The sequence below is a fragment of the Salvelinus namaycush genome, unplaced genomic scaffold, assembly GCF_016432855.1.
Source record: "Salvelinus namaycush isolate Seneca unplaced genomic scaffold, SaNama_1.0 Scaffold443, whole genome shotgun sequence".
NCBI classification, from domain to species: Eukaryota; Metazoa; Chordata; class Actinopteri; order Salmoniformes; family Salmonidae; genus Salvelinus; species Salvelinus namaycush.
Window position 1 is genome coordinate 48,184 of NW_024061135.1, and position 13,156 is coordinate 61,339.

At 41.8% G+C, this 13,156-nt stretch overlaps 1 protein-coding gene across 1 annotated transcript in view; it reads left to right on the forward strand.

Moving 5' to 3' along the window:
- The window catches only part of LOC120041336 (putative pre-mRNA-splicing factor ATP-dependent RNA helicase DHX32), a 47,259-nt gene that overhangs the window by 23,167 nt on the left and 10,936 nt on the right, over window positions 1-13,156 (forward strand). The window contains exon 9 of the mRNA XM_038986274.1: window positions 4,276-4,467. Coding sequence (XP_038842202.1) covers window positions 4,276-4,467 — 192 coding nt within the window. The remainder of the gene's footprint in view (window positions 1-4,275; window positions 4,468-13,156) is intronic.

A 13,156-nucleotide genomic window follows, 5' to 3' on the forward strand; every position in this document is an offset into this window, starting at 1 on the left:
GTGCCCTACTCTGGTCAAAAGGGTAGTGCCCTACTCTGGTCAAAAAGTAGTGCCCTACTCTGGTCAAAAGGGTAGTGCCCTACTCTGGTCAAAAAGTAGTGCCCTACTCTGGTCAAAAGGGTAGTGCCCTACTCTGGTCAAAAGGTAGTACCTTACTCTGGTCAAAAAGTAGTGCCCTACTCTGGTCAAAAGGTAGCGCCCTACTCTGGTCAAAAAGTAGTGCCCTACTCTGGTCAAAAGGGTAGTGCCCTACTCTGGTCAAAAAGTAGTGCCCTACTCTGGTCAAAAAGTAGTGCCCTACTCTGGTCAAAAGGGTAGTGCCCTACTCTGGTCAAAAGGGTAGTGCCCTACTCTGGTCAAAAAGTAGTGCCCTACTCTGGTCAAAAGGTAGTGCCCTACTTCGGTCAAAATGGTAGTGCCCTACTCTGGTCAAAAGGGTAGTGCCCTACTCTGGTCAAAGGGTAGCGCCCTACTCTGGTCAAAAGGTAGTGCTCTACTTCGGTCAAAAGGGTAGTGCCCTACTCTGGTCAAAGGGTAGCGCCCTACTCTGGTCAAAAGGGTAGTGCCCTACTCTGGTCAAAAGGGTAGTGCCCTACTCTGGTCAAAAGGTAGCGCCCTACTCTGGTCAAAAGGTAGCGCCCTACTCTGGTCAAAAGGTAGCGCCCTACTCTGGTCAAAAGGTAGCGCCCTACTCTGGTCAAAAGGTAGTGCCCTACTCTGGTCAAAAGGTAGTGCCCTACTCTGGTCAAAAGGGTAGCGCCCTACTCTGGTCAAAAGGTAGTGCCCTACTCTGGTCAAAAGGTAGTGCCCTACTCTGGTCAAAAAGTAGTGCCCTACTCTGGTCAAAAAGTAGTGCCCTACTCTGGTCAAAAAGTAGTGCCCTACTCTGGTCAAAAGGTAGCGCCCAACTCTGGTCAAAAGGGTAGTGCCCTAATCTGGTCAAAAAGTAGTGCCCTACTCTGGTCAAAAGGTAGCGCCCAACTTTGGTCAAAAGGTAGTGCCCTACTCTGGTCAAAAAGTAGTGCCCTACTCTGGTCAAAGGGTAAAGCCCTACTCTGGTCAAAAGGTAGAGCCCTACTCTGGTCAAAAGGGTAGTGCCCTACTCTGGTCAAAAGGGTAGTGCACCATTTGGGACACATCCCACGGTGTAAAGAGGCCAGCTCGTTAATGATTACACCATAACGCGTCTCGTTTCGCCATCTGACCTCCACCACCACAATGAGGAGGAAGTAGAATACTGTCCTCCATTCTACTGGAACACACTAGGCTATATTCCTGGTTCAACCTTTTTGGAGCTGACATGGAACCCAAACCGGCTGCGCGCGTGCGCCATCGTGCATAAATGTATTTTGTCCCCCCGACACCAAACGAGATCACGACATGCAGGTTAAAATATCAAAACAAACTCTGAACCAATTACATTAATTTGGGGACAGGTCAAAAAGCATTAACCATTTATGGCAATTTAGCTAGCTAGCTTGCACTTGCTAGCTAATTTGTCCTATTTAGCTAGCTTGCACTTGCTAGCTAATTTGTCCTATTTAGCTAGCTTGCTGTTGCTAGCTAATTTGTCCTATTTAGCTAGCTTGCTGTTGCTAGCTAATTTGTCCTGGGATGTAAACATTGAGTTGTTATTTTACCTGAAATGCACAAGGTCCTCTACTCTGACAAATTAATCCACACATAAAACGGTCAACTGAATCGTTTCTAGTCATCTCTCTTCCTTCCAGGCTTTTTCTTCTCTTGACTTTATATTGCGATTGGCAACTTTCATAAATTAGGTGCATTATTGCCACTGTAATGGCAGTCACCCACGTGGGTATAACCAGTGAGGAGATGGCACGCGGATACCTGCTTCTACAAACCAACGAGGAGATGGGAGAGGCAGGACTTTCAGCGCAATCTGCGTCAGAAATAGAACTGATTTCTATTTTAGCCCTTGGCAGCGCAGACGCTCGTGGCGTGCGCGAGCAGCGTGGGTGCAATAATTGAATAACATCGATTTCAAAATGTATTTTGCAACGCTCGCATACGCGTCGCGAGCGGTGTGGTCAGCCTGTTAGGCTCTTTTCAGGAATCGAGTTTCATACTGATTATGTATTCTATGTCTTTTGACGTGTGCCATTTTTATTTTGTAGCTACATGGAGTGACAAGTTAAAACCTCTAACGAGTCACAAACCCGGGTTCCGGGATCCCCCCCATCAAAAAAGCTGACTAGCATAGCCTAGCCTAAAGCGACAGGGATATCATATAATAAAATGTTCATGAAATCACAAGTCCAAGACACCAAATGAAAGATACACATCTTGTGAATCCAGCCATCATTTCAGATTTTTTAAATGTTTTACAGGGAAGACACAATATGTATTTCTATTAGCTAACCACCATAGCAAAAGACACAACTTTTTCCCACCATTTTTTTCCTGCATAGGTAGCTATCACAAATTCGACCAAATAAAGATATAAATAGTCACTAACCAAGAAACAACTTCATCAGATGACAGTGCATATTTCAGGTATAAATCATAGTTTTACATTGCAGCCACCATCACAACTCTCACCAAAGCAACTAGAATAACTACAGAGAGCAACGTGAATTACCTAAATACTCATCATAAAACATTTATGAAAAATACACAGCGTACAGCAAATGAAAGACAAAGATCTTGTGAATCCAGCCAATATTTCAGATTCTTTAAGTGTTTTACAGCGAAAACACAATTTAGCATTATATTAGCTTACTACAATAGCCAACCACACAGCAGCATTGATTCATGCACGTTAGCGATAGCGAATAAACCAGCAAAAGATATTAAATTTTTCACTAACCTTCTCAAAACTTCATCAGATGACAGTCCTATAACATCATATTACACAATACATATATTGTTTGTTCGAAAATGTGCATATTTAGCGGCACAAATCGTGGTTATACAATGAGAATAGTAGCCAAGCTGCCAACAAAATGTCGGGAGAAATCTTGGGAGAGGCACCTAATCTAATCAATAACTAATCATAAACTTGACTAAAAAATACAGGTTGGACAGCAAATGAAAGATACATTAGTTCTTAATGCAACCGCTGTGTTAGATTTTTTAAATTAACGTTACTACGACATACAGCATGCGTTAAAGCGAGACCGCACCGAAATTAATGGCGGAATAGTAGTTTTACATTTTTCAACAGAACAACGAATTAACATCATAAATAGTTCTTACTTTTTGATGAGCTTCCATCAGAATCTTGTGCAAGTTGTCCTTTGTCCAGAATCATCGTTGCTCGGTTGTAGATTGTCGTCTTCAACTTAGGAATTAGCAGCAAACATTAGCTATGTGGCCCAGACGTGTCCAACTCTTCATAACACAGCACAAAGAAAGCACAAAGAAAATTCCGAAAATCGCAATATACTGATATAAACTGATATAACTCGGTTTAAAATAACTACATTATGATGTTTTTAACACCTATATCGAATAAAATCAGAGCCGGATATATCTAAGGCCTATAACGAGAGCTTTTCAGAATGCCATCCTGAGGTCTGTCTTGCGCCATGACGAACGTTGAAAAGAGTGCACCCCCGGTTCCAAGAGCCTTTATATGGCCTCAGATCTGCCTAGCAACACCATTCCAATTCTCACTGCTTACTGACATCTAGGGGAAATCGTATGCAGTGCATGTCGACTCATAGATTACATGCAAATTAATAAACTGACCCTGGAACAGAGTGCCCGATTTCAGATTTCTCACTTCCTGACAGGAAGTTAGCTGCAACTTGAGTTCTGTTTTACTCACAGATATAATTCAAACGGTTTTAGAAACTAGAGAGTGTTTTCTATCCAATAGTAATAATAATATGCATATTGTACGAGCAAGAATTGAGTACGAGGCAGTTTAATTTGGGAACGAATTTTTACAAAGTCGAAATGGCGCCCCCCTATTGACAAGAAGTTTTCAAGTCAGCCCCTCGATCTCTTGAGGAGATCCAGATCTTGTCTTTTATTATCTATTATCTAAGTTGTCTACTTCCTATCCAGATATGATCTCTTATTATCTATTATCTAAGTTGTCTACTTCCTATCCAGATCTTATCTCTTATTATCTATTATCTAAGTTGTCTACTTCCTATCCAGATCTTGTCTTTTATTATCTATTATCTAAGTTGTCTACTTCCTATGCATATCTTATCTCTTATTATCTATTATCTAAGTTGTCTACTTCCTATCCAGATCTGGTCTTTTATGATCTATTATCTAAGTTGTCTACTTCCTATCCAGATCCAGAGGGTCTGATGCAGTCGCTAGAGGAGCTGGATTACCTCGCGGCATTGGACGACGATGGGAACCTATCAGAGATCGGGATCATAATCTCTGAGTTGCCATTGGACGCTCAGATGGCCAAGGCTCTGCTGGCGTCCTGTGAGTTTGATTGTGTGAACGAGGTGGTGACCATCGCAGCTATGCTATCAGGTATGTAGTTTCCACTCTTACAACCTTTGGCCCATTTTAGTTAAGATTTGATTTGATTCACTCAGGGTGGATTGCACCAACATGGATTAACTCTTAAACTGGGTTTAATCAAGGTTTATCTAGTGATGTTGTTGCATTGAACTTTAAACCTCGTTTTCAATAATCATAGTTCAATATAATCCTTCTTCTACACTAAATTTAATTTAGAACTCAAACCAAGATCAAATTTAATCTTGTTCCTCCATTGTTTTAAAAACTAATTTAAATTCAGTTTTGGGATTAAATCTAAACTGCCACTGGAGGAGCTTTAGATTCATCAAATATCAGTGTAAATCATTTGTATGTCCTTTATTTTCTTTGTGATTAACAATTTTATCTCCTGTGGTTTATCATGCTCAACTATCCAGCTAAGTCATTTGACAGAAAAGTGCAATTAATTTCATCCTCAGCCTGAAGTGAAAAGTCACTTTGCTGGCTAGCTAGCAATGAGCAGTGCTGGTCTGTTTCCATAGAATTACAACATATTGCTATGGTGAATCCATTAGGACACCTGTCACTGATCATAGTTTAGTGATTTAACCTCCGATTAACTAATCCAGTCTTAAAATGAAGTGGTGTAACACTGATGAATTTTAAACCTAGATTGACTAAATCTAGTTTATGTCTAATCTAAAATGGATTTAAACCATGTTGGAGCAGCACCCCCTCCGTGTCTTGTAATGGGGTTAAACCCTCACGCTTATGTTTACATTCATAACGCCTTTATAACCGCTACTGAATATATTAGAATATCCATCATAAACAGTCTTAACCATTATGGACAACTTTATCGGCATTGTAAGGAATTGTATTAGATATTGGTAACTTGTTTTAACAACTTCTCAACATTAGCTATGGTTGACACAATATACACACTCCCTTTTATATTGGACATAAGCTGGACTCATTGGACAAATGCACGACACCCACAACTCCCCTCCCCCATGACAATCACTCAGACACACACAACTCAGGGTTGGAGCTCCAGACAAAGAACTACCTCAGGAACCAATGGAACGTGGACACCAGGCCTGTACAGGAATACCCAAGACCCAGATCGTCCAATCGGAAGGCCAGACTCGCAGATCAACCTACTTTGCTTGTTGTCTATATATAAAACTGTACTACTGTGGAAACTCCCTCTTTTCCTGACGACCCCATACGGATCAGATAGAAAGAGCCGTGCTGCACGCTTTGCATAATATTTTTACACTTGAATAAACCTGCCTTATTATAAAATTATCCACCTCGTCCTATGTCTCCACTTGGTCTCCTGTCTCAAGTAAAACGAATTATCAACAAACTTGGTAAGCAGAGGATGGTCAAAACATATTTGAATTCGGCCCAATAGAAAATTCATCGGACAGGAGACGAGAGGGAGAAAGATTCAAGAAGGAGAGGTGACCCGCTCGAGGGAGACGTCGGCGATTCAACTCACCCAGGAAACTGATCAAAGAGCTCGAAAATATTAAGGTAAGCAGAGCCGGTTTAATCAAAATCTGCATATTGTATTATAGCCAATATCTAAATTTAATGATCAGAAGTACTGAGGTGAGTGAATTGTTGCTAAATTTATGTGGAATTGTTTAGAATCTAAGGCATTGTGTAAAGATATTTGCGAAGTATAAAATCAAGTCGAATTAGTAATCTGGAACTAGTTGAATTATTCTTCAACTAGGAGTATCGGGGATAAATCTAAGCTTGAGGCTGATCAAGTCGAATTAGTAATCTGGAACTAGTTGAATTATTCTTCAACTAGGAGTATCGGGGATAAATCTAAGCTTGAGGCTGATCAAGTCGAATTAGTAATCTGGGACTAGTGGACATGGCACACCACTAGGAGCATCGGGGATAAATCTAAGCTTGATATAGGAGTAATGGTATTAAACTTGAAACTCAAAGTGTTGAAATGTAATGTAGCCTGTTCAAGTCGTATTAGTAATCTGAGGCTAGTGGATATGGCACTCCACTAGAAGCATCGGTGATAAATCTAAGCTTGGCGTATTGGGATTCAAGTCGCATTAGTAATCTGGGACTAGTCGAAATATTCTTCAACTAGGAGCATCGGTGATAAATCTAAGCTTGAAATAGGAGTAATGGTATTAAACCTGAAACTCTCCAAATTAATGAGAGTGATTGAACGTTCCACGAGACCGATTGCTACTAATTAGCCATATGCTAGGTTGAGGCTGTGTTTAAGTGACCGCCGAGTCAGATTGTGGGAGCTGCTGTGAAGCAGCTATTTTTCTGCTGATAAATTGACCTGGTTTTTCCCTCTGGTGCTGTTGGTAAATCCTTAAGGGTTAGAATTAATTTGATAATTATTCTAGAAGCGCTAGGATACACCATATATTGTCCTAAAAGGACACGTTTGAAATACTTTGGGAAAGTATTTAATTAATTAAGTTAGTTTTTGAGTTTTCAGTTTTTTAATTAGTTTTTGAGAAAAATGAGTCCTAGAATTAATTAAATATTTATTCTAGAAACGCTTGAATATACTAATATAATGTCACGAAAGGACATTTCTGAAATGTTTTGGCAAAGTATTTAAATAATTGAAAAAGTGAAAACGAATAATAACTGTTTGAAAATAGTTCCTAAAATTATTATTATATTTAAAATAGAAGCGCTAGATAATACTAGTAGAGTGTTCCAAAGGATATTGCCGAAATACTTTGGGAAAGTATTTAATTAATTCGCCAAACATAAAGCAATAACATTCTTTGTACACAAGGGGGAGTCAGGCCAATGATGTATCAACCACGTGCGGCCCTTCAACCCGCATACAATCACCCCAATCCAGACCCGAATCAGCAATCACCTCCCCATTTTCAGGGCATGGCTGACGAATATGCCCCATGGCCCTGAAGCTGCTCACCACTAACCTACACTCATCATTGACCTGGACTACTGAAGCATCAAAGGCTTTTGCACTCTTGAAAACAGATCTCTAAGTGGCAGTAGCCCTAACAGCACCTGAAAAAAAAAACAAGTTCCATCTGGATGTTTCTGAAAAAGAAGGATTTACATCATCCATCCTTTTCCAGAACCTAGAGGGGGAGAGAAGAGTGTTGAGGTATCACTCCTCCAAACTGGACTACATTGAAGAAGGACAAACCACATGCTCCAGGTATGTGGCTGCAGTGGCAAAAGCTATTGGAAAAACAGCCCACATGATAATGTGCCATCCATTGGAAATCCACACCCACCATGGGGTTGCAGCATATCTGATGAGCAAAGAATTCACGTTCAGCGCTGAAAGGAAAACGAAAATCCAGAATAAATGCACACAATCACACATCACATTTGTCAACACTGACAAAAACATGGCAGACGCACTCAATGCTGAAGGTCTACCCCACTCCTGTGCAGAAAGAGCTGCACAGGAACTGAAACGGAGACCTGACCTGGGGAACGAACCACTCACCAACACACACAGATATGGGGAAAGACAATGTGACAAATGGAAAAAAGGTACCTGTTAGTTATGGTAGACAGGTTCTCTAAATGGGTTGAGGCAATACCAACAGCAGGGGAGGATGCAAAATAGGTCATTAGGTGGCTGCAAACCGAACTCATGTGTATTGTTTAATGACAAACGCTCCATGTACCAATAGGGTCGGATGTGTAAATGTCAACTGATTAATGGATGTTGTTTAATGATGGGGTTAGTGTACAGGCCACAATCTCATAAGTCTCGTGGAACGCGCCAATCAAATGTATGTGCAGGTTTGAAGTTGATTTGGGTTAAAGTCCTGCCCCTGGCGTTGCTGGCCATGATAGCCTCTCCAGGTGCAGGCACCCATCTCTCTCCTCATGAGACAATGGCTGGAGGAGTCATGCTGGGTTCACCAAGGAAGGGAGGTCATATGCCCGCCCTTGATGTACAACAAATTGTAATGTTTGATAATTGACGGAACTTTCTGCAGCTCTCTCCACACAGATTCACAAGGTCCAACGGGGAAGCAGAAGGGAGATCTGGCACACGGAAGGTAAAAATTGGTGACTGGGTGGGGTTAATGTCCACAAGAGAAAGTGGCTAGAACCCAGGTGGACTGGACTGTACGAAGTGGGGGAGGTTACTTCACACTCAGTCCAGGTCAAAGGTAAATCAGGCGCACCTTGGCACCACCTCACACATTGCACTCCAGCCCCAATCCCTTCTAGAACACTGACAGAAGTCAGAGCTGATTTAAACAGCTTAAATTCGATTCCAAAGGAAGACATTCCTGACTCAGGTGATGCGGAATCAAACTCCGTCTCCCCTGATAAAGGAACCTCGCCCAGTTAGAGGGATATTTCTCCCTCCCTGGGCAAGGCTAGGGATATCTGGCCCCTTATTTGTGATATTCCTACTGATATTTGGGGTGTCCCTGGGCACTTTCACATGGTTAATAGAATAACTATAACCGGATCCCCATGGATGTATGTCACGGACACTCTAGTCTAACTAGGTAATAATAGATTAAAAAATTAAAAAAATTAAAAAATTTAGAAAACAATAGTTAAAATAAGAAACTAAAATGGCTCAAATTGAGAAGGTTGAATAAGAGTGGGTGGAGAGCTGTGCAGAGAATGGACAGAAGATGGCAGTATTGCAGCACCCAATGGTCTCCCAGCCGACTGGTTGAATGCTGGTGACATAATTTTGTTTTTTGGAGTAAACATTAAGGTTAAGGGTTTCCGTGTACCCAGAGATAAGATATCTTAAAAGAATACACTCATATGGGAATAGGAGTTTTACTTTCTGAGTTTTATTTAGGCAAGGGACTTTGAGAAGATAAAGGGTTCTTTTGGTATGTTTAGATATGGAACACGAATGTAGGTGTAACATTTTGACCTGTTTTCTGTTTCCATTGCATTTTCCGGCGACTTGATCACTCGCGGGGAAATGTGGTGAGAATAATGAGATTGTGTCATTTGGGATACTAGTTTTGAGGTAAATTGATTATAATAGAGTTTATAACTCTTGACCATAAGGTAAGCATTTGTATTGGCCATTAGAAGATAGAGATAGGTTAATTAAGGTTATGTTAGGACTTTAAAGGATGACACTATAAGACCTGTTGTTATTTTTAAATCCATGCAGATAAAGTCAAAACAGTGAGACACTTAGTTAATATTGTAAAGGAACACATAGAAAAAGGCAGACAGATGGGTCTACCCCGCACTGTTGAGACCTTGAAGGTTTGAGAGCAGAGTGGGGAGGGTGGACCAGGAAATGAACAAGGTGGGCTGTGAAATAAGATAGGAGGGAAATGGGTTAACATATATAAGCAGCACAGATACATTTCAAAGTAGAAAGGTCACTTGATAGAGAATTGGAAAAGAATAGATATGGATGTGCGCCCAGGGGAGAATTGGATATGCGGGGAATAGAAGGGACGTTCCTATAATATGATGTACAAGGTTATTATTTAGAGTAGGTAAGGTTGATACCTGGCCAGAGCCAGGTATCAAACGAAGGAGGGTACATTGTGGACTGGGAAAGGATGGGGCCCATTGGATAATAAACTTATTTAAAATTAAACATTTATAGCTAAAAAATTAGGTATAGAAGTTAAATATATAATCAGAAAGAACAAATGAGGAACTGTTTGTTAACCAAACCTGTATGTCCAAGAGTTTATACATTGCAGGTGAATCAAGGGAGAAGGTGAATCACTCGACCTGGGGGCATATCGCACTTGGAGGGTGAGACACACTGACACTGCCGAATGAACACAGAGTTAAGGAGAAGAACCGTTGCTAATAGAGCTCGGGGATCAACTCCTTAATGAAGAATCCCTGACCCTGACCTCTCAACCCTGTGTACGTTCATAGAAGTGAAAGTGTTGCTTGATCTCTGGCTGATGATGTGTTCTATGGGAGAGGGTGGGGTTTTACAGGACTGCTTGTAGTCCTGAGCTGTTTGATCAGGATACGATGGGGATGTTACCATCGCGGTGCTGCCAGAACCACCACCAGTTCCAACGGACCAGGGTTCAGCCGGTCTCCTCCACCACTTCAAGACCAAGTCCCACGCCATCACCTAAGCTCTCCAATCTGGTACAGATAATAAATATAAAAGACATCTCAGATAGTGAACATTTGGGGACTGAAACTGGTTATGAGGAAAGGGAGAATATGTGGTTGGCCTACAAAACACTTAATAGAAAGGACTGTGTCGTATGTGGACATGCCAGACCTATTCTGGCTGTTCACCCATTTGTCCTAAGTAATGGGGAAGGTTGGATGTGCATATTGGAAAAGTTCAAGCCAAATTCAACCCTGTGTAAGACTCTGAGTCTTGTGTTCCCAGTGGTCCCTCCCCAGAAGGTACCGTGGGGAGTTAAGGCATATGGGGGACATAACAGCTGTATCACTGGTACAGGTAGAGGTATAGACTATGGAAGGCTCCCTGCTACTACCTGCATCACTAATACCACTATTAACTAGAGGTGTTGCTGATGTATGGTGGATGTGTGGACCTGCCAGGCGGTTGACCCTATTTTTGAAAGGAAATTGTCGTTGCTCATGTGTTTTGGCCAGTCTGATACCACCATTGCCTATTATTATAGCTAATCAACTTCTGGGAGCTACACAGGACACAGAGGCTTGGGACCAACCCAGGAGACGGCAGAAACGTGACGCTCCTTGGTCCGAGGGTACAGATAACATGCACACCAACCTGTTGGGGGTCCCAATAGGGGTCCCCCACGAATTCCAGACATTAACCAGGAATGATGGCCTGTGGCATCTGATGCCCATCATTGGCCCAGCTATTGTTGATGCTAAAACAAAAGGTCTGGATCAATTATATCTACTATAATTAATGATGATTTGTCAAACACACCCACACAGGACTTACAGGGATGGCTGAACAATTGGATGCTGCCTCACAAACCAGTAGACACAATAGACTAACACTGGACATAAGTCTGGCCAACAAGGGAGGTGTAACAGTGTTGCACGTTTGTTCCTAACAATACTAGTCCGGATGGGAGCATTTCAAAAGCTCTGAGTGGGTTGGCAAGGTTATCAGTGGAGATGAAGGGTCTTGCAGGTGTGGAGGAGAGTGGACTGTTCCCCTGGCTGGGTGGTTGTTTTGGTAAGTACACTGCAAGGACGATTACTGGATTTCTGACACTAGTTGTGGTTTTTCATTTCTGTGTTGCCTGTATCATACCTTGTTTGAAGAAGTTTGTTACAGATGTGTAAGGGGCCTCTGGTTGATGCTCCAGTTGGAGAGGCTGATACGAAAACGAGCTTCCGCAGGAGAGTGGGCTGACAGAGGAGGACCCTTGGTTTGCTGTAGATGATGTTGTTGAATGAATAAAAAGTGATGTTTGTCCTCCCTGTTGTGAAGGTTTGAAGTTCCCGGGTGGCGACGAGCCCACCTGGTACAGGTAGTATAGAGGGATGGACCGGAGGGTTTAACATATTCTCGTTTTTTGGTTTACTAATGTGTGGTTGGCCACTCCAGGGGTAGTTATTGGAGTGGTCTCCTTTTTGGTCCTTGCTCATTTACGACTCAACTTACATTGATGCTATTGGTGTCCCTAGGGGGTGCCAGATGAATATAAACTGGTGGACCAAGTGAAAGCTGGGTTTGAATCTTCTGTCTGTTGGTGGTGAACAGTTAATAAAAATGTGGACAGAATTAACTACATTCATTTTAATGTCCAGAAACTGGGCAATTGGACTCAACAAGGCTTCGAGGCGGTCCATGGACAATTGGCAGCTACGTCCCTGATGGCATTTCAAAATAGAATCGCGGTTGATATGTTATTGGCTGAACGGGGGGGGGGTCTGTGCAAATGTTTGGTGAACAGTGTTGTACTTTCATTCCCAATAACACAGCTACGGATGGGAGTCTGACTGTAGCATTGGAGGGACTTCGTACCCTTAATGGTAAGATGAAACAGCATTCTGGAGTGGACACTACTATGTGGGACTCATGGATGGATGCTTTTGGTAAATATAAGACGCTGGTTTCCTCCATCCTAGTATCAATTTCTGTTTTTGCGGCCATTCTTGTACTTTGTGGATGCTGTTGCATTCCATGTGCGCGCACGCTTGCTAGCCGTGTTATAACTGCAGCCATAGACCCTAATCAGGAAAGGGCCCAAATGTTCCCATTGCTTGAGGATGGGGAAGCTGGACCTGTCTATCTATTTGAGGACTAAGATACTTTTATGTCACGTCTCTTGTGAGACGTGAAGAGAGGGAATTAAAAAATTTGTCTTCTGACAAATTTTATCCCTTAGCTTTGTCTTTTTATATACTTTTATGTCACGTCTCTTGTGAGACGTGAAGAGAGGGAATCAAAAATTTGTCTTCTGACAAATTTTATCCTTTAGCTTTGTCTTTTTATATACTTTTATGTCACGTCTCTTGTGAGACGTGAAGAGAGGGAATCAAAAATTTGTCTTCTGACAAATTTTATCCTTTAGTTTTGTCTTTTTATATACTTTATGTCACGTCTCTGGTGAGACGTGAAGAGGGGGATTTGTAAGGAATTGTATTAGATATTGGTAACTTGTTTTAACAACTTCTCAACATTAGCTATGGTTGACACAATATACACACTCCCTTTTATATTGGACATAAGCTGGACTCATTGGACAAATGCACGACACCCACAACTCCCCTCCCCCATGACAATCAC